At 52.8% G+C, this 23,957-nt stretch overlaps 1 protein-coding gene across 1 annotated transcript in view; it reads left to right on the top strand.

The window, feature by feature from the left end:
• Nucleotides 1–23,957, top strand: part of CDH4 (cadherin 4) — a 704,949-nt gene that overhangs the window by 508,514 nt on the left and 172,478 nt on the right. The window contains exon 4 of the mRNA XM_030914248.1: nucleotides 22,277–22,456. Coding sequence (XP_030770108.1) covers nucleotides 22,277–22,456 — 180 coding nt within the window. The remainder of the gene's footprint in view (nucleotides 1–22,276; nucleotides 22,457–23,957) is intronic.

Genomic DNA, 23,957 nt, shown 5'->3' with positions numbered 1-23,957 from the left:
AAAGAACTTCTGATCATCAAAACATATGCCTTAAAAATGAGACAATAAGGCAGAGCCTGGGAAAGGACATTTGCAGCACTCAGTTACAAACTGAGGACTCACACCCAGAACATGTAGAGAACCTCAGATCACTACCTACAGACAGACAGAAGATGGATGAGAGGCTTAAACAGGCTGATCATCAGACAGCAGTGCATCATGGTGGATAAATGTAAGACAGAGGCTGGGCACAGTGGCTCACCCCTGTAATCCCAACACTTTGGGAGGCCAATGCAGGAGGATCACTTGAGGTCAGGAGTTCAACACTAGCCTGGCCAACATGATGAAACCCCATCTCTCCTAAAAATACAAAAATTAGCCAGGTATGGTGGCAGGCACGTGTAGTCCCAGCTACTGGGGTGGCTAAGGCAGGAGAATCACTTGAACCAGGGAAGCAGAGGTTGCAGTGAGCCAAGATCATGGCACTGTACTCCTGTCTAAGTGATAAAGCAAGACTCTGTCTCAAAAAAATAAATAAATAAGACCGGCTGAACCTCAGCAGGACAATCAGAATGGCGAAAACTGGAAAGACTTGTACTACCAAGTATTGGTGAGAATCTGGAGCAAGTGGAATTTTCAAATACTGTTTTTCACTTGTGTGTTTTTATTTTGAGACAGGATCTCACTCTGTTGCCCAAGCTGGAGCGCAGTGGCACCCTCTTAGCTTACTGCAGTCTCAAACTCCTGGGCACAAGCAATCCTCCTACCTCAGCCTCTGAGTAGCTGGGACTACATGCATCATCACCCCTGGTTGGTTGGTGGGTGGGTTGGTTATTTTTAAACTTTTTGTAGAGACAAGGCCTCACCATGTTGCCCAGGTTGGTCTCATACTCCTGGGCTCAAGCAGTCCTCCCACCTTGGCCTCCCAAAGTGCTGGGATTACAGATGTGAGCCACCCTGCCTGGCCTTTTCATATACTCTTGATGGGAGTGTACAATGATACAAACACTTCAGACAGCAATTCCGAATTACTATGAAAGTCAAATATATATATATGCTTCGTTTTTGGTGTATGCCCCATAGCAGTATAGGCAGGTAATACCAGGAACTCTGGACAGGACGTTGAGAGAAGCGTTACACATAATCACCAAAAGCTGGAAACAACACATATGCCTTCGCCACTGGAATGGGTCAGTAAATTGCAGTGGGCTCCTAAAGTGGAATATTATACAGTAATAAAGGTGAACAAACTATAGCTAGAAGCAACAAAGCCAGCGAATCTCACAAACAGACCAAGGAAGGAGAGCAGGCAGGTGCCAGGCAGCAGGAACGCATGCCAGCCTAGTGACCACACTCCCAGGAAGTCCAAATTCGGGTGACACTGAGGTGCACAGTTACAGTCGGTTGAGGGTTCCCTTCCGGGGGCAGCAGGAAGCCATGCTGGGGGACACCAGAGAGTTGGAGGGAGCCTTGTGGCAAGACAGGTGCTCATTCTGCCATCATTTAGCTGATGCTCTGTACGCTGTGGTGCTTATACTATCACTCACAATTTAATTTTTTTAAAACAAATGCATGCAGAGGGCTATCTGACTGTGTTTGGAGAAGGTAGGAGTTCTGATGGGGGCACGTGGTGAGCAAGAGTTCTGCTGGGGGAAGTTTCTGGAGAAACAAATGAACTCCTTCAAAGCATCAGTTTACAGAGTGCTGGGAGTCCCAGGGCAGTGTTTATTGACAGGAGCCTGGAAGCAAATTCTGCCAGGGCAGGCACACGGGGACCCCTAATTTCCTGGTTCTGTAAATTTCATTTCTCTTATGTAGAGGTTTCTTCAAGTGCAGCATCCTCCGTCCATTATTTTAGCGACTCTGTGGAGTTGGGTAAAACTGACAGCTTTACAGTTAGATGAACCATAACAATTTGGCAACTTTTCTCCTTCTTTTGTCCCCCTCTCTTAGCAACTATTTAAAAGCAGCCTTTCTGTGGGCAGTGCAGGCAGTGCTGGAATCTGGAAGAACTGTTCTTTGGTGCAGTCTTGCAGGAAAGCTGATAGCAATTCAATTAGGAAATGCAAATGAGGTCACATATTTCCCACTGGTGTGCTGAGTTGCCCCTGAGGAATCACAGCAATATTCCGGCCTCACAGGGAACACTCGAGACCAAGTTCTCACCCAGTTGTCATCTGACTAGCTGCTGCAGCGCTGAGAAGTGGCAATAGGACCTGTGGGCATCGTTTGCAAAAAAAAAAAAAAAAAAATACTGTTGTTTATGAAACCAATATTGTGTCTTCTAGCACACGTCAGCATTTATGAGGATAAACTCGGCCAAGCAATGTCCCAGAGTCAGGCGGGCCCAGGCGCTGACCTGTGGCCTTTTCTGGGTGTTTCTGTCCCCCCAGGTCCCTTGGGCTGAACTATGTCCCCTAAAATTCAAGTATTGAAATCCTAACCTCAGAACATGACTTAACTTGGAAATAGGGGGTTTGCCGATGTAATTAGTGAAGAAGAGGTGATTAGGGTGGGCCCTGATCCAATAGGACTGTGTCCTTATAGAAGGGGAAGTCTGGACACAGGCAGGCACAGGGAGAAGTCCTGTGAAGATGAGGCAGAGAGCTGGGGGATGCCTTCGAAAGCCAAGATCAGGGAAGACTGTGGCGCCGCCAGGAGCCAGGAGAGACTCCCAGAGCACATTCTCCGGCACAGCTTCCCAGGGACTAGCGCTGTGACATCTTCATCTTGGACTTCTGGCCTCCAGAGCTGTAAGGGAATAAATCTCTGTCTCAGCCCGCTGGCTTGTGGACCAGAGCCTTCCAGCCGAGGTGGAGACTCAGGAGGCAGAGTGCAGTCAGACCCCAAGGCACCCCCGAAGGCAAGGAGGAGTGTCCCCAGCCAGGGGTCCTGCCCAGTACTCCTGCTCAGGGCTCCAGACACCCCTGAATCCTCTTGATGCAGTCATTCTTGTCTCCAGGGCTCATGAGGACAAGTCCCCACCCACAGCAGCCCCCGGGTCCCTCTGCTGCTGCCCAGGCCTTTCCACTGCCCCCACTGTCCCCCTGCCCACTGAGGGCTCCACAGGGCTTGAGGTGTCCCTAGGGAGAGGAGGGATGAGGAACGGGTGCACTCGAAGGGCTGCAGCAGCACACAGCAGGTACAGGCACACTGCCCAGAACACCAAACACACGGTGCACGGCACACAAACCACACACACACACCCCCGCACACACTACACACACCACACAGTGCATGCCACACACACCACACACCCACACACACATGCACCCTGCACACACTACACACACCACACACACACGCCCTGCACACACTATGCAAACCACACAGTGCATGCCACACATACCACACACACGCACCCTGAACACACTACATACACCACACACACACAGTGCACGCCACACCCCACACACACAACACAGTGCACTCCACACACACCACACATACACCCTGCACACACCACACACAGAGTGCGTGTCTGTATTAGTCCATTTTCACACTACTGATGAAGACATACTTGAGACTGGGAAGGAAAAGAGGTTTACTTGGACTTACAGTTCCACGTGGCTGGGAAGCCTCAGAATTATGGCAGGAGGTGAAAGGTATTTCCTACATTACAACAGCAAGAGAAATGGTATTTCCTACATTACAACAGCAAGAGAAATGGTATTTCCTCCATTACAACAGCAAGAGAAATGGTATTTCCTACATTACAACAGCAAGAGAAATGGTATTTCCTCCATTACAACAGCAAGAGAAATGGTATTTCCTACATTACAACAGCAAGAGAAAATGAGGAAGAAGCAAAATGAAAATCTGTGATAAACCCATCAGATCTCCTGAGACTTATTCACTATCACGAGAACAGCACAGGAAAGACCAGCCCCACGATTCAGTTACCTCCCCCTGGGTCCCTCCCACCACACGTGAGAATTCTGGGAGGTACAATGCAAGATGAGATTTGGGTGGGGACGCAGCCAAACCATATCAATACCGCACGTCCCACACACACACACCCCACACACAGTGCATACCACACACACACTGCCTTGTAACACCACACACATAGTGCATGCCACACACACCATACACACAGTGCAAGTGACACACCACATACACACACGCCCCACACACAGTGCACACCACACACACACTGCCTTGTAACACCACACACATAGTGCATGCCACACACACCATACACACAGTGCAAGTGACACACCACATACACACACGCCCCACACACAGTGCACACCACACACACACTGCCTTGTAACACCACACACATAGTGCATGCCACACACACCATACACACAGTGCAAGTGACACACCACATACACACAGGCCCCACACACAGTGCACACCACACACACACTGCCTTGTAACACCACACACATAGTGCATGCCACACACACCATACACACAGTGCAAGTGACACACCACATACACACACGCCCCACACACAGTGCACACCACACACACACGCCCTGGACACACCACACACACCATACACATAGTGCACGTCACACACACACACACACACATGCCCTATACACACCACACACACACCATACACACAGTGCAAGTGACACACCACACACACACCCTGGATACACCATATACACAGTGCACGTCACCACACACATGCCCCATACACACCACACACACCATATACACAGTGCATGCTGCACACACCCACACACGCCCCACATGCCATGCACACAGAGCATGTCACATGTGCCATGCACACTATATACACCACACACAGTGCATTTCACACCACACACATGAATCGTGTGCACATACCACATACACTGCACACACTACACACCACACACACTACACACATATATACACCACCCACAGCACACATATCCACGTACACACACACTCCACACAGCACATACATGCGCCTATGTGAAACATGCGTGGGTGTCGCACACTCACACTGATACCAAACTCAGTCTGAAAAAGGCTTCTGTGTATGGTCAGTAGCTCAGGACCCAGCACTTCACAGGGTTGGATACGGCCGCCCGGCTGCATCACCCCAGGCTCACTTGGGGTGTTCACCATGCCCAGCCCGTGCCCCCCATGCTCAGGTTCCCACAACAGGGCGGGCTGCGCCACTGTGTCCGCTGTGGGCCGAGCTCTCACGCCTTCTCTTCTGCACATTCTGATGAATCACAGACAGCCTGGGAGCACGTGGAGGAGGCACGGGCTTCGTTAGCACGAACGCACCCCTTGGGCTGTGGTGCAAAAGCTCAGAGCAGGACGTCTGGAGTCTGCATCCTGGGCCTGCACCCGAGCTCCTCTAATCGCGGCCAGGGGCTCGGCTTCTCCTTGCCTCCTATCTGCATTTGTGTGCTGGGGGTTGTGGGGCTGTCACAGAACAAGAGGGGTTGCTGAGCTGTGGAGGTGGGGGCCCACAGGCAGCTGTTAGCAAATGTCAAGTGTGTCACTGTAGAGCTCGTGCAAAGGCTAGAGCAGGGGCCGTGGGCACGCCCACTGGCTTGGGGAGCCCAGAAGAGGCCTAGACCAGGGTGAACTCTCTCCTGCACAGGCCTGTCTCCCACTACTCACATGGTCCATAACCCTCATCCCCCAGGTCCATCCCCCCATCCCCCTGACCCATCACCCCATCCCCTGGTCCCTCCCCCCATCTCCTAGAGAAGCCTGGATATGAATCACTTCTTGCCCTTCACCCTGAGAGCAGAGGCCTTGTAAGTGAGGCTGGCGTTGTGGGGAAGCACCCGTAGACTGCGTTCCTCCATGAGTTCCCCAGGACTGGCTGGCTAGTATCTGAACCTGGACACCTGAGCATTGGAGAACTTTAACTGAAGGGGGCCACGGGGCATCAGGGCAGTGAGGGGACAGTCCCCCAGGGCTGTCCACGTGAGCTGTTTCTGCAGAAGGCATGTCTGCCTTGGGAAAGCAACTAGAAGGTCCTGAGGTGTGGGTCCAAGTTTGAAGCTCACATCTCCAGAAAATAGTGGTTTGTTTAATCCTTCTCTAAAAGGTGGCCCTCAACAGGGACTGAAAAACAGCAATTCTGGAATAAATAAACAGCAACAGTGCCGTTGGCAAACTTGTAGAGAACCTGTCCATCTCCTGGCTTTGTTTTGAAGATGATGAGCTATTTTAATGAGTGTGAATAACCTCCATGCTCCTGCAAGTTCAGACACTGTCACCAGCAGAGGTCTGGCTGCTCAGGCACAGATTCCATGGCCCCTGCGTTGGGCAGAGTGTGTGTTGGTGTCACCACGCGTGTTTCTCCACATCAGAACGTACCCCTCCAGGGGACTTGAGTTTCGGGGGTGATGGGCTGTCAGGATTAGGTTTCATGGCCGTGAAATGCACCCCAAAGGAACCACAGCTTGTAACTCTTCATAGGCGTGAAGGTCGGGAGTGACTATTGGAATTGGTCTTGCTTCTTTCAGAGCTGAGAAGTTCAAACTTAGCCAGTGTTTTCAGGCTGCAAACGGCCTTGAACGACATCTGGGCCACTCCTTCACTTGTACATGGAGGGGTGCCCAGCGCCCCAGGGGCAGTCAGCTACCAGTACGAACCCGGACTCCCCAGGACCAGCAGGGAAACCCCCTAGGGAGCAAAATATGTTGAGTTATTGGTCATTTTCCCCAGGCCGGTCCTGGTGGGAGAAGGGCAGACCTCAGTGCAGACTGCTGCCAGGGGCACTGTCCCAAAAAGATCGGAAGGGGATGAGCCCATGGTGACCTGGAAGGCGGCTTGGTGAAGATTCTTGCTGCTGTGTGGAGGGCGTCAGGGATAAAAGTGGGCCATGCCGGCAGGGAGGCTCTGGTCACGTGAGCCGTGGAGGGAAGAATGAATGGTGCAGACTCTGTGTCACCTTCTCCCCCAGAGGCGTGGCCACAGGGCTGGACCTGAGTGGCAGTCATATCTTTGAGGACCTTGGAGTCCCATGGGCTGGAAAGATCTGGAAGTCACTGTCTTTGTTCACTCCAGGAGTGATGCTGGGCATTCACTTATCCCGGCACTGCTGTGTGGCAGCTCCGTCTAAGACCTGGGGACACGACGGAGGACACTGCAACGTGGCCCCCACCCTCACTGAGCTTACCTTCTCTCGGGGCAGGGAGGCCAGGTGTCTATGTGGCAGGTTCAGTCCAGCAAATGCGGTGCAGAAACATTCAGAATCAGGTGAGGGATACCCAGCCCCGGGACAGCGGACAGAGGGTAAAGGTGCTGTTTCATCCAGGGGTGCAGGATGTGACATCCCAGTTGAGACGTGATGTGTGGGAAGAAGCCAGCCATGAAAAAATTCCCGTGGGAGGAGTGTTCCAGACAGAGGGAACAGCAGATGCAAAGAGCCGAGCCAGGCCAGCCCCGGTCACGATGTAATTACTCAGCGCACCCCTGTGGGATGTGCGCTCTGCCTCGGGCCCTGGGCCCTGCCCGTATTGTGGTGCCATGGATGAGGCTGTATGTTCTACATGGTTGACTCATTTGCCATCTGTCCTGATGCAATCAGAGGCTCAAGGACTTTCCCAGAATTGCCACGAGGGGCAGAGGGGCACTGAGAGCGAGCCCCGGGGTGAATCTGCCTCTGCCCACTTCCCAGCCAAGGATGTCTCTGATCCATCTGCAAAGTAAGGACCACGAGGTCTCTGAAGTTGTCCTGGGGGCGTGACCTCTAGTTCCCCCTAGCCGTGGCCATCCCCCGAGCCGTGGCCACCATCCCAGTTCCATGTCTGTCTGGGTCAGTCAGTCCAAGCTTTGGCCTCCTGATGAGGTACGAGCCCACCTGCCTGCCTCCCCCGCAGGCCTGTGCAGGCTGGGAGCTGGGAAAGCTCACAGGTGCAGTGTGGAGACGAGCACACGGGCCCTCCAGTGTCTCAGCTTCTAGCACAAATAAGTTCTACCTGGGCTGTTAGCTCGACTAGAGCTGGTGTGTGTGTGTGCATGTGTTTGCGCGCATGGGTGTACACATTGTATATGAGTGTGCACGTGTGTATGGGTGTATACATGGGTGCACATCACATACACACACACGTGTATGTGCACACTTTGGGGAGCCTGTTCGGAGCCCCCCAAGCAGAGGTGTGAGGGGCCAGCGCTGCCCTCTGCAGGTGATGAAAGTAAAACTGAAGGCAGACTTCTCAGACCACCACGTTTGTGTTTCGCTCCAAGGCCAGGGCTCTCATTTAATATTTGGTTAAAAATAAAATCCTCTGTGGTTCTGGAGAAGGATTTTGTGAAAACAGTGAGAGAGGGGTCACAGACACAGTCTTTTGTATGCGGCAGAAAGATTCCCAGCAAGAACAGGGGTGTCTGTGAGACTGAAATGCAGGTGCCTGATCCTGTGATGTGGCCGGAGCCCATCCCTCGGGTGCATGGCACTGCGCGGTAGACGACAGATCCATGAAGCTGGAGTTCCCAGGGGGCTCTTCAGAGGACACGTCACTGAGGGTCTGCGCGCCAGGGCTGTGGTTGGAGCCTTTACTGTGGTCCTCACCAAAGCCTTCCCGAGTCACACACACTGATGGCACCAACCATCTTTCTCACTAATTGACAAAATAGGAATGATTTCATTCAGTTCCACCACTAACGACTCCGGAAAAAAGTAATACATTTTCCCTTAACTTGCTAATTTAATTTAATTTTTTTTACTATGAATATATTTTTCTGTAAACTGGAGGGTAATTTTGTTTAAGGTGTTTCTAACTAAATATAATTTTCCTGAATCTCTAGAGCAAGTTGTTCTCAGCCAGGGCATCTGGCGAGACCCGAGGCACCTGTGGTTATCACCACGGTGGGGGTTGCTCGTAGCATGGAGTGGGTGGAGGCCTGGTATGCTGCTCAGCATCCTACGGTACCCAGGATGCCCCAAAACAGAGAAGGATTCAGCCCAAAGTGTTAGGAATGCCGAGGTCGAGAAACCTGGTCTAAAGCCAGGGGTGCAGCCCGCCCAGGACCAAGGTCACAAGCTTGGTGGCTTGTCCAGATCTCTTTGTACCAGAACATTCTGGAACCTCCGTTCTTCTGCTAGATGGAAGTGCTTATCAACACCCTCAAAGAGGCTGACGTCAGAACACACATGCCATGTGCTCTTTTGTCAGCCACAGTTCCTCCTCCTTCTGTATCTTCACTTTTGGTGGGAGGCAAGGCTGCAGGGTCAGGGAAGGGGGTGGGCAGGCTTTGAGATCTTCATCCAGAGAAATGTGGTTTGTGATACTAATTAGGAACAACGTGAAACCCCTCCACAGGGTGATGGTAATTGTTCCAAGCTGCCTAAAGAACCAAGTCTAAACTCTCACCCCCAGGACAGTCCCAGACCCTCAGAGGTCACAGCCCAGGCACTGGCTTTGCCCACAGGCGCAGGGGGAGAGGAGTCCCAGGACCGCAGCATGCTGGGTGACCCTCCATCCTCTGTGTCCTGCGAGAGGAGGAATGGTTAGAACTGAGAGCCCAGGCTCTGGGGGCCATGGCCTGAGTTCCAGTCAGCCTCCAGAAGACAGGGGCATGATGCTGGGCAAGTCATGGAACCTCCCTGGGTAAAAATGAAGGTGCTGGCTCCCTGCCCCTACTCCATCCTGGGGGCGCTGAGCCGAGACTGTGGTGCACTGTGGTGCGCTGACACCATGGCAGCAAGGCAGGAGCCTTCCTGCTGAGACTTTCCTTCCAAATGGGCACAGTGAAGAAATAGCCGCCCAACTGTGTTCAGGAAACCTTTCTTTGTATTATTTCTATGGGAATTTTCAAAATGATCTCCCCTTCTCATGAGAGAACAGAAGTAAGAAATTTGGTGCTACTCGCGGGACAGGGAGAGTGCAGTTCAGCCCCCACTGGTGTCATTGATGTAAGAAAACAAATCCAGGCCCGGCACGGTGGCTCAAGCCTGTAATCCCAGCACTTTGGGAGGCCGAGACGGGCGGATCACGAGGTCAGGAGATCAAGACCATCCTGGCTAACACAGGTGAAACCCCGTCTCTACTAAAAAATACAAAAAACTAGCCGGGCAAGGTGGCGGAGCCTGTAGTCCCAGCTACTCGGGAGGCTGAGGCAAGAGAATGGCATAAACCCAGGAGGCAGAGCTTGCAGTGAGCTGAGATCCAGCCACTGCACTCCAGCCTGGGCGACAGAGCGAGACTCCGTCTCAAAAAAAAAAAAAAAGAAAAGAAAACAAAACAAATCCAGTAAGTGCCTTTTCGAAACGAAACTCATGCAAATGCTGACAGAACGGCTCGCATGTTCTATTTGTAAAAGAATGTAGATATCACTTCCGTTGTTTTAGTTTGTGTTTGTTAAATACCATTTTATTCCGTCCATCCTTAGCTGCCATGGAAACCAGCGAGAAGGCTGCAGACAATATCCTAGTTAAATATTTTAAATATACATGTTTTCGGGAAAGCAAAATGGACCCTTTCTCAAAGGTACACTGAAAAGGAAATAGGAGGTAGAGGAATGAACTGTGTAGGTTTTAGGGCACCCCCTTTTTAAAAGAAATCTAATTATCCTCAGTAAATATCCATACTAGGTTTGACATTTAGGGGAGGGGGGCCACATTATTTCCTTTTGAAGCGTATTTAACCCAAAGCTATAAGGAAGCAATGAGAACAGGAAGACTGCGAATCAGAGAGATTGAAAAGAACCATAAATAGCCTTGGTATTTGGGAAAGAAATCGTATTCCTCCCTGTTCCAACAGAGCAATGTTCGTTCGTAATGCAGGCACGGTCGGTCCTTCCCCAGAGGTTTCATTTCCACGACAGACTCCTGTGCAATTGATCGTCTTGGAGCACTAGACTAAGATGTGGTGCGTGTGTGGCTGGGGTCGGCCACATATTTACCCAAACATTAGCGTGTTCAGCAAAACAGGAGCCGAAAATGCACTGTGAGATGTGCCATGGGTCTTTGGTCACTGCCGCATGAGAAGCTGCCAGCACCCAGGAGTCTGAGGCTAGACGATGTCAAAGACCAGTGGCTTTGGGGACAGAGGTGCTGGGTGGCTGGGATTGCAGTGCATGGAGGGGTGAGCGCTGATTTTGTTAGTGAGTAACGTGCAGAAGATGCTGTGGCCTCAGCAGGGCTCCGAGACCTACATAGGGTTTCAGAGCTCCCAGAACCTTCCGTCCTGAGGGTGCTCGTCTCCTTGCATTCCCAGACAGAGCACCTTTCCTCTCACAGGAAGCTCCAGTGCGTGGAGCAACCTCGTAAGCCGTGCCGTTCAGCCATGCCGACAGTCCTACGCAGTAGGCAGCTCTGCACAGCAGGGCCATATTAGAGGGCTGGGCGCAGGGAAGAGCTGCAGTGCTTTGCCTTGGCAGCCAGTCCAGCTTCAAGGCTGCCCCAGGGCCCACCTGGCTCTGCTGTGGGGAAAGGCCAGGGGGCAGGAGCTCCTCTGCCCTGTTTCCTTGGGCCACCCAGTCCGCAGGTGGTGGACTTCCCCAGGTCAGAGTAAGACCGTTTCGTAGGCACTCTCCAGTGGCACCTCCGAGATCTGTTCTGTGCCCATCGCCATTCTACACAGTCATGAGGCATGTTGGAAACAAAATGAAATCCACAAATTAGATGCGTCTTATGCCTGACATGACCACACAGTAGGACTGGCCAGCATCTGGTATGTAAAGAAAGTTCTGCTCCCTGAGCTCAATTCTCCCATGATAATCAGCTTTCTCATTCACACCAAAAACCATCTTCAGTACCTACTGTTCACCCAGATTTCTACTTCTGGAGACATTTGCCACCTCTATTTTTATCTTCACAGAAAAGGAGGGCTCTGTTTTCCCCCACATGGCTCACAGGGGTGTGTAGAGGGGAGCCAGCAGAATCCCCAGCTCAGGGCTGTTGCAAATACTCCTTTCTTCCTCAGTGGAATGGCTCCCGCTGCACTCTGTCCAGCCTGGAAGATAAGGAGAGGCAGCAAAATCAGGGAAGTAAAGAAGCACAATCCCCTCTGTGTCCTCTCTCAGTTCCTTGACACTGGGTCTAGTTTATTTGCTTGTGCAAATCAGACCCCAAGCTCTGCGGCTACAGAAGCCTTGTGTCTCAGCATTTCAGGTTCACAGGGCTATGCTGCCTATCAGAGAAATCCAGTGGTGTGGGGACCTCCCCAAAGAGTTGCTTTTCCTTGGATAATGAAAGCCGGCAGTTACATCTTTCCAGGAGGGGGGCAGATGTACCCCAACAAGCTGACACGGAGCACCCTGACCGTGGCAACAGCCGGTACAGTGACCAGAGGTCATGTGCCACCAGAAACTGATTTGAAAACATTCCCATAAGTTGCTTTTGTTGAATCAGGTGGACTTGTGCCCATGCCATTTTCTCAACATTGTTCTCAACATCTGAGAACTTCAGATGCTAAGGACGTGTCCAGCAGGGTCAGTGCAGGACCTGGCCGCTGGGCGGGATGACAAGTGAGGGATGCCACCACCTCCATCTGTGACCCATCACCAAAGGCCGGGGCTGCCGGCTTCCCTTAGAAACGTACTACAGATCTGGTGTCAGGGAATTTGAAGCAATTTCCACGTTCGTGCTGTCTCTTGAGGGTAGTGACTTCGACTAGAACAGGGGATGCTCGCTCTTCCTCACTGAACTTGGCAGGAGCATCAGGCCCCCCACAACTAATAACCCATGCTCAGGGAACCCAGGCCCTGCTCCCCTGTTCCATCTGCGCCACGCTTGGGCTTCCATCAGGCCCACCCCATCTCGGCCCATCTATTCAAGAGGCTTTCTCTGGCGTCTGTGCCCCTGGGAGGCATTTCCACGCAGTGGCTATGGCACTGCAGAGCAGGTGTTCAGTTCAGGATGCCCAGGGAGCTCATCCACCCTGCAGACAGCCTCATGTGATACGTCCAGAAGGACTGGAGTGGGACCTGCCATCTGCATTTCTACCACAAGGAAATGTTAAAACGGTTGATCACCATCCACCTGCAAACCAGCTCACAGGCCCCGGCCAGAGGGCCTGTGGGAAAGACCCTCTTCTTCCGTGGAAGTGCTCTGGGAGTTTCCGGATTGAAGCCTGGTCTTGGCGGCTGGCCCTCCCCCATGTGGCTTCACCTCTGAGTGTTTTCGCATCTGTCCTTTCACTTCACAGCCGTGGCTCCTCCTTGGCGCTTTGTAATTCCAGGGTCCTAACAGATGCGTGGATTCGAGAATAAAAAATACAACAAATGATAACTTTTTGCATATAACTTGGGAGGTGCGTGTGATTATATTCTTTCCTTGACACGTTTTTTTCTTTTTCAAAAAACAGAAAAAGACGATCTCGTAAATCGTCTGCCCCAGGTCAGTTCTGCATTCCTCGTCCTCACTTGCGAGTGATGGGGGGAGGGAGATGACCCGCTTTCTGCTGATACTGAGCTGTCCCTGGAGACCTCGCCTCGCAGTCACAGCCAGTTACAGCCTCATCACACAGACAGCACTTCTCTTACAAGGAGAGCAAGACCCAGGCGGAGAGCGGGGCTGCCAGGAGCTTAAGAAAATAAAATGTTGTGGCCCCGAGAAGCCAGCAGGGCAGAATCCAGCCCTGGGGAGAGCACAGGCCGCCACAGGGTGCAGGTGTGGACATGGGAGCTAGTGTGGTTTTCTCAGCATGCACCTTGCCTGTGAACCCGGGGCCATGGACTTCCAGTGGAACGGAAGCTGTCTTCGTCTGCGTGCCTTCCTTTTGTCCTCTTAAGCTCATTTACCTCTCATCACTTCCCCTGAATCACAATTTATGTATTCTTGAGTGTAAGGGATTGGTCACCGTATCTCTGGGAAGAGGGGACGCCTGCATTTGAGATCAGTCCAGGAAGCGTCTGCACAGAGAGACCGGGGCCGGAAAGGAGTTCATCCAGAAAGACCACGAGACCACCCAGACCCCTGGAGCCATGGGTGGAGTGGGAACACACCTTCCATGCAGGGCCCCCTGAGCAGCCCACTGGAGCCCAGGCTGTCATTTTATCTCTAAGAAGCCAAGCTCCACTTACACGCGGGACTTTGTCGCGCATCGCCCCATCAGTGGCAGTTTTGCAGCACCTTCTTCCCCAGATGTGAAGCCAGGCTTCCGCTTCCCCAGGTGCCCCAGCCTTCGGCTTCTAACATCACTCCCACCCCCACGGCTGCCCACGCTCCAGGCATCCGGGTAGCTCCAGAGCACAGAGCTCAGCCAGCCCCTCCCATCAACAGGGAAGCCGAGGCCCAGAGAGAGTGGAAGCCTCATGCAGGTCACAGGGCCCAGCACTAGGACCCGTGCCTGGGGGCTCCCGCTGCCACTCCCTCCGTAAATCACCATCTTAGTGTAGAATCAGCAGCATGCGTTTGACAGGAAGCACAGCTGATTAGGGCTCAGTGGGGAGAGGCGATCTAAAATGAGAAGCGCTTCGTAAATAAAAGCTGATTAAGAAGCAGGCAGGTTTAGAGTCGCCTGTACCTTGTAGACACATCCCTGGGGGCCTCAGGCTCCCACACCCTGTCCCCACCAGTGCTGGGCAGGTGGGCTCTGACCCTGAAACCTGGGACCCTGGACAAGCTCATCTGCTGCCACTCCTGGCTGCTCAGGGCTCAGAGGGACCCAAGGGTGGGCCTCCCACAGCCTCGTGTAAGCAAGAGGCGGGAGTGGTGGCACCATTTACCAGGCATCTGGGGCGTACTGCTCCGGGCTCTGATGATGCCCTGGGCTGCAGACTCTCTCCACTCCTGGGGTCTGTTCAACCCGTGGACCGCCATCCCCAGCCGGCCAATGGCTGCACGTGATACTGAGACCAGCAACTCACCCTGCGGTCTGACCCAGGAAAGGTAGCTGAAGCCACGAAGCCAAAGGTGCGGGGCTCACAGATGCCACCTGCAAACAGACAGGCCAGGCTCTTAGCTCAGCTGCAGCAGAGCAGCTGTAGGGGGTAAGGAAGCAGGGAAGAGGAGGAGGAGGAGTATGGTGTCTCCAGGTTGCTGTCCAGGCCAAGGAGGCCAAGTGTGAACAGACTCTGAAGAGCCTGTCCTGGTAGCGACCAGCCTGGGCGTGGCGCGTTTCAGGAACAGCAAGACTGGGGCCAGGGGTCAGGAAGGGGGAGGTAGGGGCTAATCCAGGCGGCCTGGAGGCCAGGCCCAAAGCCCCAAGTGCCTGTGGGGGCAAGGAGACTGGCAGGGCTCCCACCCTCCCATCTCGAACCCTCATCCAGAGAGGAGAGCCCACTCCTTCCAGCAGCCCCGGGAAAGTCCCCTGCTGGGGTCACCTGCCTTCCCTGGAGCAGTCACCTGGCCAGGTGGAATGCCAGACTCTGATTGGCCGACTGGACCCTCAGCCCACCCCCACGCCTCTGGGATTGGCTCCCAGGAGGAAAGTATGAGTGCAGTAGAGGGGCTGTGGATGCTGGGCCCAGACCTGGGTTCTCTGGACCCCACTAGGTCATCCAGGAAGGAGCCTGGGCCCACACTTCCCTCCCTGGCAGGCCCCTCAGGCTGGGTCCAGGAGCCCACCTTGCTCACGGTGCCCTCACCAGAACAGTCTCTGACCCTCCCCACCCCACCCTCAGTCTCCTGCACCACTTGGCCCCAGCTCTCCCTAGCCAGGCAATTTGGACAAATTCTTCCACTGCTCTGGGCCTCAGTTTCCCTTCCTGGGATGTATGGGTTATGGGACACCCCGAGCTCGCCCGTCCCCCAGCCCTAGCGCCTGAACACTCAGAGCTCATCCCAGGACCCCTCGACCCGGCCTCCAGGCTGCAGGAGCCTTGCCCTCTCCTTCTCTGCCCTCTGAAAGTCCTGCCCAGCTTTTAGGAGCTCCACCCCCAGCTCTGCCCCTTCTCAGGTTTCTTCCGAGAGCAGGGCTGAAGGTCCCCACATCTGTCAGTGCTCCCTAGACAGTACCACATTCACCCCACCCCTGGCAGGGGAGCTTCCTGATCATCCCCATTTCATAGGTGAGGGACTGAGGTCAGGGATGAAATAAATCCTGACTTGGGCAGTGGAGAGCAAATGTATGCTCCACGCAGCTGTTAACCTCAGAGCCTGTGACACCCCCACCCTGCTCTCCTTCCAGGCCCCAAATCATGGCGGTGTCTGCCTGGTTTCTGAGGCATCCACACTGTCCTGTGGCACTGTGTGTGCCCACTTCCCGGCCCATCCTGCCTGGCAAACTCCTATTCACCCTTCAGTGCCCTGACCGAGGTATAATACCCACCATAAGTATTTCTGTCCCCAACTCCCCAATGGACTAATTCTGTGTGACTTGGTGCCAATTTGAACCTCCTGCCTGATTCTGACTCTGCACTAATCAGGGGGCCCTGTGGGAGGTGGTGGGATGGTCCCATCAGGATGGTGGGCCGCAGGTCGGACAGCTTGGGCTCCAGTCCTGGCCGTCCAAGCTTGAGTGGGACTTCACCCCTTGAGCTTGGTGTCCTCTGTGGGCTGCCCTGAGGACTAAATGAGACTGTGCCTGGGAAGTCACATGGGCGGGGCCAGGGCCCGTACAGGACTTGGGAAGGCATCCCTGAGGTCATGGCTGTACCTCCCCGCCATATGAGCATGCAGGGGACAGGCTGAGGGCCATTTGCTTTGTCGTCTCCTGGCTTGAGGGTGACATCAGTAACTGTGTGTGGATACAGTGACTTAAGTCTGTCCACTGAGTTTGCTCCATAGAAAGTGAGTAGCTATCAGGGCCCTGCTGGCCCCCCCCCGCCCCGGGATTGTGGTACCTCCCTAACATGTGGGACTAGGAAAATGTGCACAGCCCCCGGGGCAGTACCAGGTCCAGGGTGGCACCAGAGCAGGTGTTCCCTGCAATGTGGAATGTGGCCCGCCAGAGGAGGTGCTGTAGGTTGAGCCTGGCATGAGGAGGAGGTGCCCAGGCAGAGAGAGGGGTGGGAGCAGGGCCTGGGGGCGGTGGAGGTGGATGTCCGGTCCCTAGCACCTGGCAGGCGAGCTGAGCCCCTACAGGCTGGAGGCCAGAGTGGGTGCTTTGGGGCGTTCCTGCCCACTGCCCTGTAGGCAGGGCTTTGAGGGAGCTGAGAGTGCATCAGGGAGCCCAGTGGAGCTGAAGCAGGGCAGAGTCAAAGGCATGAGGAAGAGGAGGGAGTGCAGGAGGGAAACTGTGGGGTATGGGACACTGCAGCCCAGGGCAGCTGGCCTCTGCACTGGCGACAGGGCCAGTTTCCAGGCCTGGAAACACTCATGGGAGATGAAAGTCGGACCATAGCCCAGATCCCATCCTGCCAAGGAGGGCTCGATGACACATCCTCGGGGAGCCATCCTGCAGGCTGCTGGCAGCTCCGGGAAGCCACCCCTTACATAGCTTCGCAGGTGTCAGTGAGTGGATGGAAGCGAGGGTGGGCGGCTTCCTTGGTGCTCCTGATTCTGCAGATCTGCAGGAACGAGCTTGGTTGGACCCCAAAGACCAGCTCAGCCACCAAGACCCTCCTGGACCCTCCTAGTTACAGGACTTCTAGCTTGAGCTAAACTGTCAGCATGCAGGGAGTGGGCATGGCCAAGATATCTTGCTACTGGGCTGTTGGTTTTGAGAAAGTTGTGATGTGCTCTGTACACACACACAGATACACAAACACACATAAGCATATGCATACCTGTGTATGTGTAGAAGGCATAAACACATGTATTCATACACATGTATTTGTGCATGTGTGTACATGTAGTCATACACCCATACATCTGTGCATTCTTGACGTGTGCATTCATATATATCTGTATGTGCATGTGCGTACATGCATGCATACATGTGTGCATAGCACTGGTATACACATGTGCACATGTGTATTATCTAGTTTCCGGTAATGGTGGAGTAGTAGACGTCACTTTCTTTTTTTTTTTTTTTTGAGACAGAGTCTGGCTCTGTCCCCCCAGGCTGGAGTGCAGTGGCGCAATCTCGGCTCACTGCAAGCTCTGCCTCCTGGGTTCACACCATTCTCCTGCCTCAGCCTCCCAAGTAGCTGGGACTACAGGTGCCCGCCACCACACCTGGCTAATTTTTTTTTTTGTATTTTTAGTAGAGACGGAGTTTCACCGTGTTAGCCAGGATGGTCTCGATCTCCTGACCTCATTATCTGCTCGCCTCGACTTCCCGAAGTGCTGGGATTACAGGCGTGAGCCACCATGCTGGGCCAAGGTCACCTTTAAGTCATTACCCAATGCTCAGTCTTCATTCACTCAGAAATACAGAAGAAAGACATGCACCAGGGAAAATCAGCAGGTGTCATCTGTTAGAAAATATTTTTAAGCATAACTGGAAGCATTATTTTTAATGAGTATAATTATGCATCAGTGTTTATGTGATGTCTTCTGAATGGGCCCAAGATGACTGCGTGTTCAAAAGAACATGCTTGTTCGACCAGGGTGAGTGCTAATTGTGGCTGACATTTTCTTCCAGGGAAGCGGGTGCATCTTCCAGGCAGAAGCCCGTGCAGGTCTGGCATTGATTTTCACCAGATTTTGTTATTACATTTGTCTCACAGCTTTAAAATAGTAGCAAATATGTGCAATTTATTTAAACAACACTAGGGAAATTAACGTCATTGCAAGCTCATCCTAAGCAAATGAAAATGAAGGATTTTTTTAAAAACGGCTGCATGAAAACCCTTTAAAACTCAGAGTCAGAGATTCAGAGGGCTCTGGTGAGCCACTACCGGTTCTGAAGCACCACCAGGTGGGAGAGACCAGCCAGTCTCCGCCTCGGTCTCCCGCTGGGAGATGTGCGGAGCTGGGAGATGTGGGGAGCCAGAAGGCCCCTCCTAGCAGCTATGCCAGAGCTCCCCTCGCCCTCATCTGGGAGCGATCTGTCCAGGCTCTCCCCTCTCATGCAGACCTGCTCAGAAACAAAAATAATGCTCCACCACCCTTCTCCAGAAGTGGACCCCTGATTGCCTTTGGGCTGGGAGATCTGGGAGACCCCCTGTTCTCTACCTGCAGCACATCTCAGGTGTGGTTGGTGGCCCCACCCCAGAGTTGTTAAGTCTTAGATGAGACCTAGGAACCTGCATTCCTAATGAGCTCCCCAGGGTGCTGAGCTGCTGGTCCTGGGACCTCAGACCTGTTTCTCCCCAGTCTGGGATTTATGGAGCACATCCCGGGTGGGTACAGGAAACATCACTCAGACCCCCTTTTCCCCTGGTTCCCCACCTCTTCCATGGGAAGATCAATTTCTGCCCAGTCTGAGACCTTCCTGAGGTCCGGCATACGGGATTTGACCTCACAAGCAGAGACCACAGAAGGGAGGGGTGGCACTTCCAGGTGCTCCGGCCTCGGGGTCACACTCCTGGCATCTGAATCCTGCCTCTGCTGAACGGGCTACGTGGGCTTCATGAGTGTCTTGGCCTCGCATGGTAGGAAAGTGGGAATGATGGTGCTCCCTGCTGAAGTGGTGAGAGGGAAGATTCAGGGGGAGACTGCATGGAACAGCATTTGGCCTGGAGCCTGGAACCTGAGTGCACACCACAGCTGCTATCACTGTTCATGTTGGTTATGTTGACGTTATTTCAAGCCACTTTGAGCAGTGGGATTAATCTGGTCTTTCTCATCAAAGCTTAGAGCTTATTAACCTAAATTGTATCTGCAAGGTAAAGACCAGGCTCCCAGGGAGGTGCCATCTGTCTGGAGCTTGGTCTTGGAGGACAGGTGAGATATCTTCAGTGGAAGGGCCAGATGCAGAGTACTGCGCTCATGCTCATCGGACACTCAGTACCTATGAGGCAGCGGCTACTGGTTGGGCGAGGAAACCATGGAGTCCAGTTGGCTGTGCTCTGGGTTCCGGGGAGAATGTGCGATTAGGACTGTCCTGGAAGTTCTTCAAAGTCCCCTGAGGAGCCTAGAAAAGCCCCCGCCCCTTGTCATCATGAGGGGCTGGAGTTGAGAGTCCTGGGTCTCCGTGTTTGCACCTCACATGGCTCCTTTCTAAGGAAGGCTGGGAGTGCCCCCGTGGAAGCCTCCTGGGTTTTGTTAATTGAGGCAAACGGTGGTGGGGACCCCCGCCGTGCCTGGCGGGGCAGCCTGTGGTCAGACACCTCCCAGCCAGCTTTGTCCTCCCTGCCTTGGGCTGCGCTGGTGCAAGGTCCGTTCTCTGCCGTGTGAACTCTCATATCCTAGTGCCTCTGCAATTCAGATAAAATGAGCATCAGCCACGAAGACTGTGGCAAGGCATGCCATGTGGGCAACCTGCACTGGACCCGACGCAGCAGGCGCATGGACGCCACGTGTATGCGTGAAGTTCTGTTGGCACTGTCAGCCATAGGAGTTATGTGCACTGTCACGTTTAGAAAACACAGAAAGGTAAAAGGAAGGAAGTAAAATACGGTAACAGAACTCTCTGGTGACCAGAGAAAACCAGTGTGTGCATTTTCATGTATTTTCTTACTTTTTTTTTTTTTTTTTTTTTTTTTTTTTTTTTTTTTTTTTTGAGACAGTTTCGCTTTTTTTCCCTAGGCTGGAATGCAATGGCACAATCTCGGCTCACTGCAACCTCCGCCTCCCGGGTTCAAGTGATTCTCCTGTGTCAGCCTCCCAAGTAACTGGGATTACAGGCGCACACCACCACACCTGGCTAATTTTATATTTTTAGTAGAGATGGGGTTTCACCATGTTGGCCTGGTCTTGAACTCCTGATCTCGGGTGATCTGGCTGCCTCGGCCTCCCAAAGTGCTGGGATTACAGGCGTGAGCCACTGCACCCAGCCTCTTTTTCTATCCTTTAAAAAAACGCAGTTGAAGCTGAGCATGGTGGCTCACACCTGTAATCCCAGCACTTTGGGAGGCCAACACGGGCGGATCACCGGAGGTCGGGAGTTTGAGACCAGCATGGCCAACGTGGCAAAACCCCATCCCTATTAAAAATACAAAAATTAGCCAGATGTGGTGGCTGGCTCCTGTAATCCCAGCTACTCGAGAGGCTGAGGCAGGAGAGTCACTTAAACCCGGGAGGCGGAGGTTGCAGTGAGCCAAGATCGTGCCACTGCTCTCCAGCCTGGGCGACCCAGTGAGACTCCATCAAAAAAAGAAGAAAAAGGCAGTTGCGGTTGATGCTGTATGTATGCTTTGGTGCCATTTCTCCACGTACTAATATTTTATGGACATTTCTTCATGTCAGTCTTAAAAGAGTAACTTTTAATGGCTGTGATATTCTAAGACATGAACACAGTGTAATGCATTTGGAATTCACTGACAGACATTCAGATTTGTGCTCTGGTGTTTTTAGTTGTTCAGAAACATCCCCAGTAAACATCTGTCTACAAGGACTTTGGTCCACCTAGAGTTTCCTGGGGACAGAGTTCCAGCTGTGGAGTTATTGGGTCAAAAGGGACCTTCCTTTTGAGGCTCTTGAGAGTCACTGGCAACCGGGAGGCAGAGGGCTGTGCTGAGTGACCACGGGGCCCCAGCAGCAGGATCTGCGTCAGTGTCCATCCTGACAGCCTGAGCCCTGTGCTAAGCATGGGCTGGGCATTTTCTCATTGTCCTCTGATGTCATTCCCACAGCAGTCCCTAAACTCAGGGCCATTGCTACCGTCTCCCTTCTGTAAGAGAAGATCCCAGGACTGTGAGAGATGAAGGGACTTTGCCTCCACGTCACATGAGCTTCTACACATCCACACAGGTGTGGGTCTAAGGCCAAATCCCACCCCCTCAGCCATCAGCCTCCACCCACTGACTCACTGCACACCCCCAGTGTTGCAGATTCATTTCGCTCACCCTTGTCAATCTGACAGGTAAAAAGGATATATTACTTTGATATGCATTATTTGATTACTGGGAGATGTGGACAGTTGTCATAAGTTTATTGATCGTTTATATTTGTTTTGCTGTGAATTATCTATTCATGTCCTTTTCTTGTCTGGAAACAAGATTCCATTGTATTTTCTTTCTGCTTTCTAAGAGTGCTTTATGTAGTGACTATGAACCTCGTGTCAAACTGTTGTAAATCATGTTTTCCGAATGCGTCAATTGCCTCTTGGGTCTGTTTTTTCATAAACAGGAGTTTTGTGGGAAAACATATTAGTCTTTTCTTTTGTGATCTCTTGCATTGTTTTGGGTGGGCGTAAAAAGCCCTGTCTACACTATTGGTGACATTGTCAACTATATTTTCTTCTTTTTTTATGGTTTCTTTTTCCCACATTTAATTTTGTAATCTGTCTCATCATATTGATGGGGGTGTTACTTGATTTTTTTTCCCTAACACTTAGTTCCTTTTCCAGTGTTATCCTGCTCTTCCCACTTAGCTCCTTGTCCCAGCGTTACCCGCCTTCCCTCTCAGTCTCGGGCACTACAGATCATCTTAGCAGACGCCTTTTTCCTCTGTGCAAAACCTAACTGGACTTCTTCGCCTCTTCTCTCCCCTTTCCAAATAAAGCCACAGAAAGGAAAGAAGATCGTGGCTCTGGACCCCTCTCCGCCTCCGAAGGACACCCTGCTGCCGTGGCCTCGGCACCCGAACGCTGATGGGCTGAGGCGGCGCAAACGGGACTGGGTCATCCCGCCCATCAACGTGCCCGAGAACTCGCGTGGGCCCTTCCCGCAGCAGCTCGTGAGGGTGAGTGCAGACCCCTCCCGTTGGCACGGGGGTCTCGGTGTTAGCGTGAGGCTCTTCTCCCGGCATCCCAAAGCCAGGGGCGGTTCTGCATTTGGTGTCTAAGAAGGTCGCGATTTCACCCTTTCTGTAATGAGATAAGCCTTACACCGGGCAATGAAAAATTTAGACGGGGAAGCTGCGTTCTAGGTGGATGGGCCTTTGTGAGTCAGGGGTGATTTCTCTCTTGGTTACTTTCAAATGACTGCTACGTGTGTGGAAGCAGTGGGCAGGGTGTGGGTTGTGGCCTTTGACCTCTGACCCTTTTCTTTGGTCTGATCACATTTGTTTCCATGGATGACTAAGATCCCGGATGATGGGATGGTGGCGTGTCTGCCATGACGATCATTGCGCCGAGGCCAGCATGGGCCGTGTCATGGGCCGTCTGCAAGGTCTTGGTCCCCGAGTTCCCAAGGCCACCCGAGATTTGCTTTTACCGCAGAAAGAATTTATTTTACAAATTTGTGTCTCTATAATCAAGGCCATCAACGAGCAATTTTTGCTTCCCTTTGAAGAAAATTGCAGCCCAATCTGAGCAATAATTTGATAAAAGGATGGCGAGAATTCCATTAAATAATTCCCAACCGTTGTGGAAAAGCCTCACCCCACCCTTTGGAAATGAGGGTCCCCAGAGTGTGCTTAAGGGGCCATTCTCAGTCTTCATGCTGTTTAGTGTTTTCTCATTCCTTTCAGTGCAGAAGGCTGGGCTGTGCGTTTGGAATGCAGAGATGGGAGGAAGAAAGCAGCCACCAGGCATGGTTCCCCCCAATTCTTTGTATCCCTAACCTTGGCCACCAGGGGACCCCGCCAGGGAGCAGTCAAAATGACCGGTTATTTATAGCAGAAACTCTGGTGTGAGTGAATGCAGTGTGCCTCCACACCCCAGCCAAGGTGATTTGGTTGCAAACATATCACCTGCCTTCTGTGCACAGAGCTGGCCCTCCCACCTCAGCACCCAGCCTCTGCTGCATCCTCCCCTTTCAGGGCTCAACTTTCCTTGGCCACCCATACCCCTTGAGGGCCAGGCTGGGCTGGAGATTTTCCTGTGAAATGCAGTTCAGGGCTTGAAGGAAGCCACCGGGGGTTGGAACCCCACCCTGGGGGGGCTTCCCAGGCCCACATTTCCTGGGCCCACTGGGCAACCTCCCGCCCACCACGGACGCCAGAGACGATGCCGATGGCAGTGCGGTGGCCCCCATGCTGCACCCACCTTGCCATCCTCAGGGCCGGGATTTGCTGCCTCCGGCCATTGCTTGTGTTGTCATTGACTTAAAATTCTTCTCAAAGTGATTCAATTTTTTTTCAACTTTTATTTTAAGTTTAGGGGCACATGTATAGGATATGCAGGTTGGTTACCTAGGTAAACGTGTGCCATGGTGGTTTGCTGCCCCTGTCAACCCATCACCTAGGTAATAAGCCCAGCATGCTTTAGCTGTTCTTCCTGATATTCTCCTTCTGCCCCTCC

This window comes from Rhinopithecus roxellana, chromosome 13, assembly GCF_007565055.1.
Source record: "Rhinopithecus roxellana isolate Shanxi Qingling chromosome 13, ASM756505v1, whole genome shotgun sequence".
Taxonomy (NCBI): Eukaryota; Metazoa; Chordata; class Mammalia; order Primates; family Cercopithecidae; genus Rhinopithecus; species Rhinopithecus roxellana.
The sequence above is the reverse complement of the archived record's forward strand: the minus strand, read 5'-3'. Positions and strand labels throughout refer to the sequence as shown.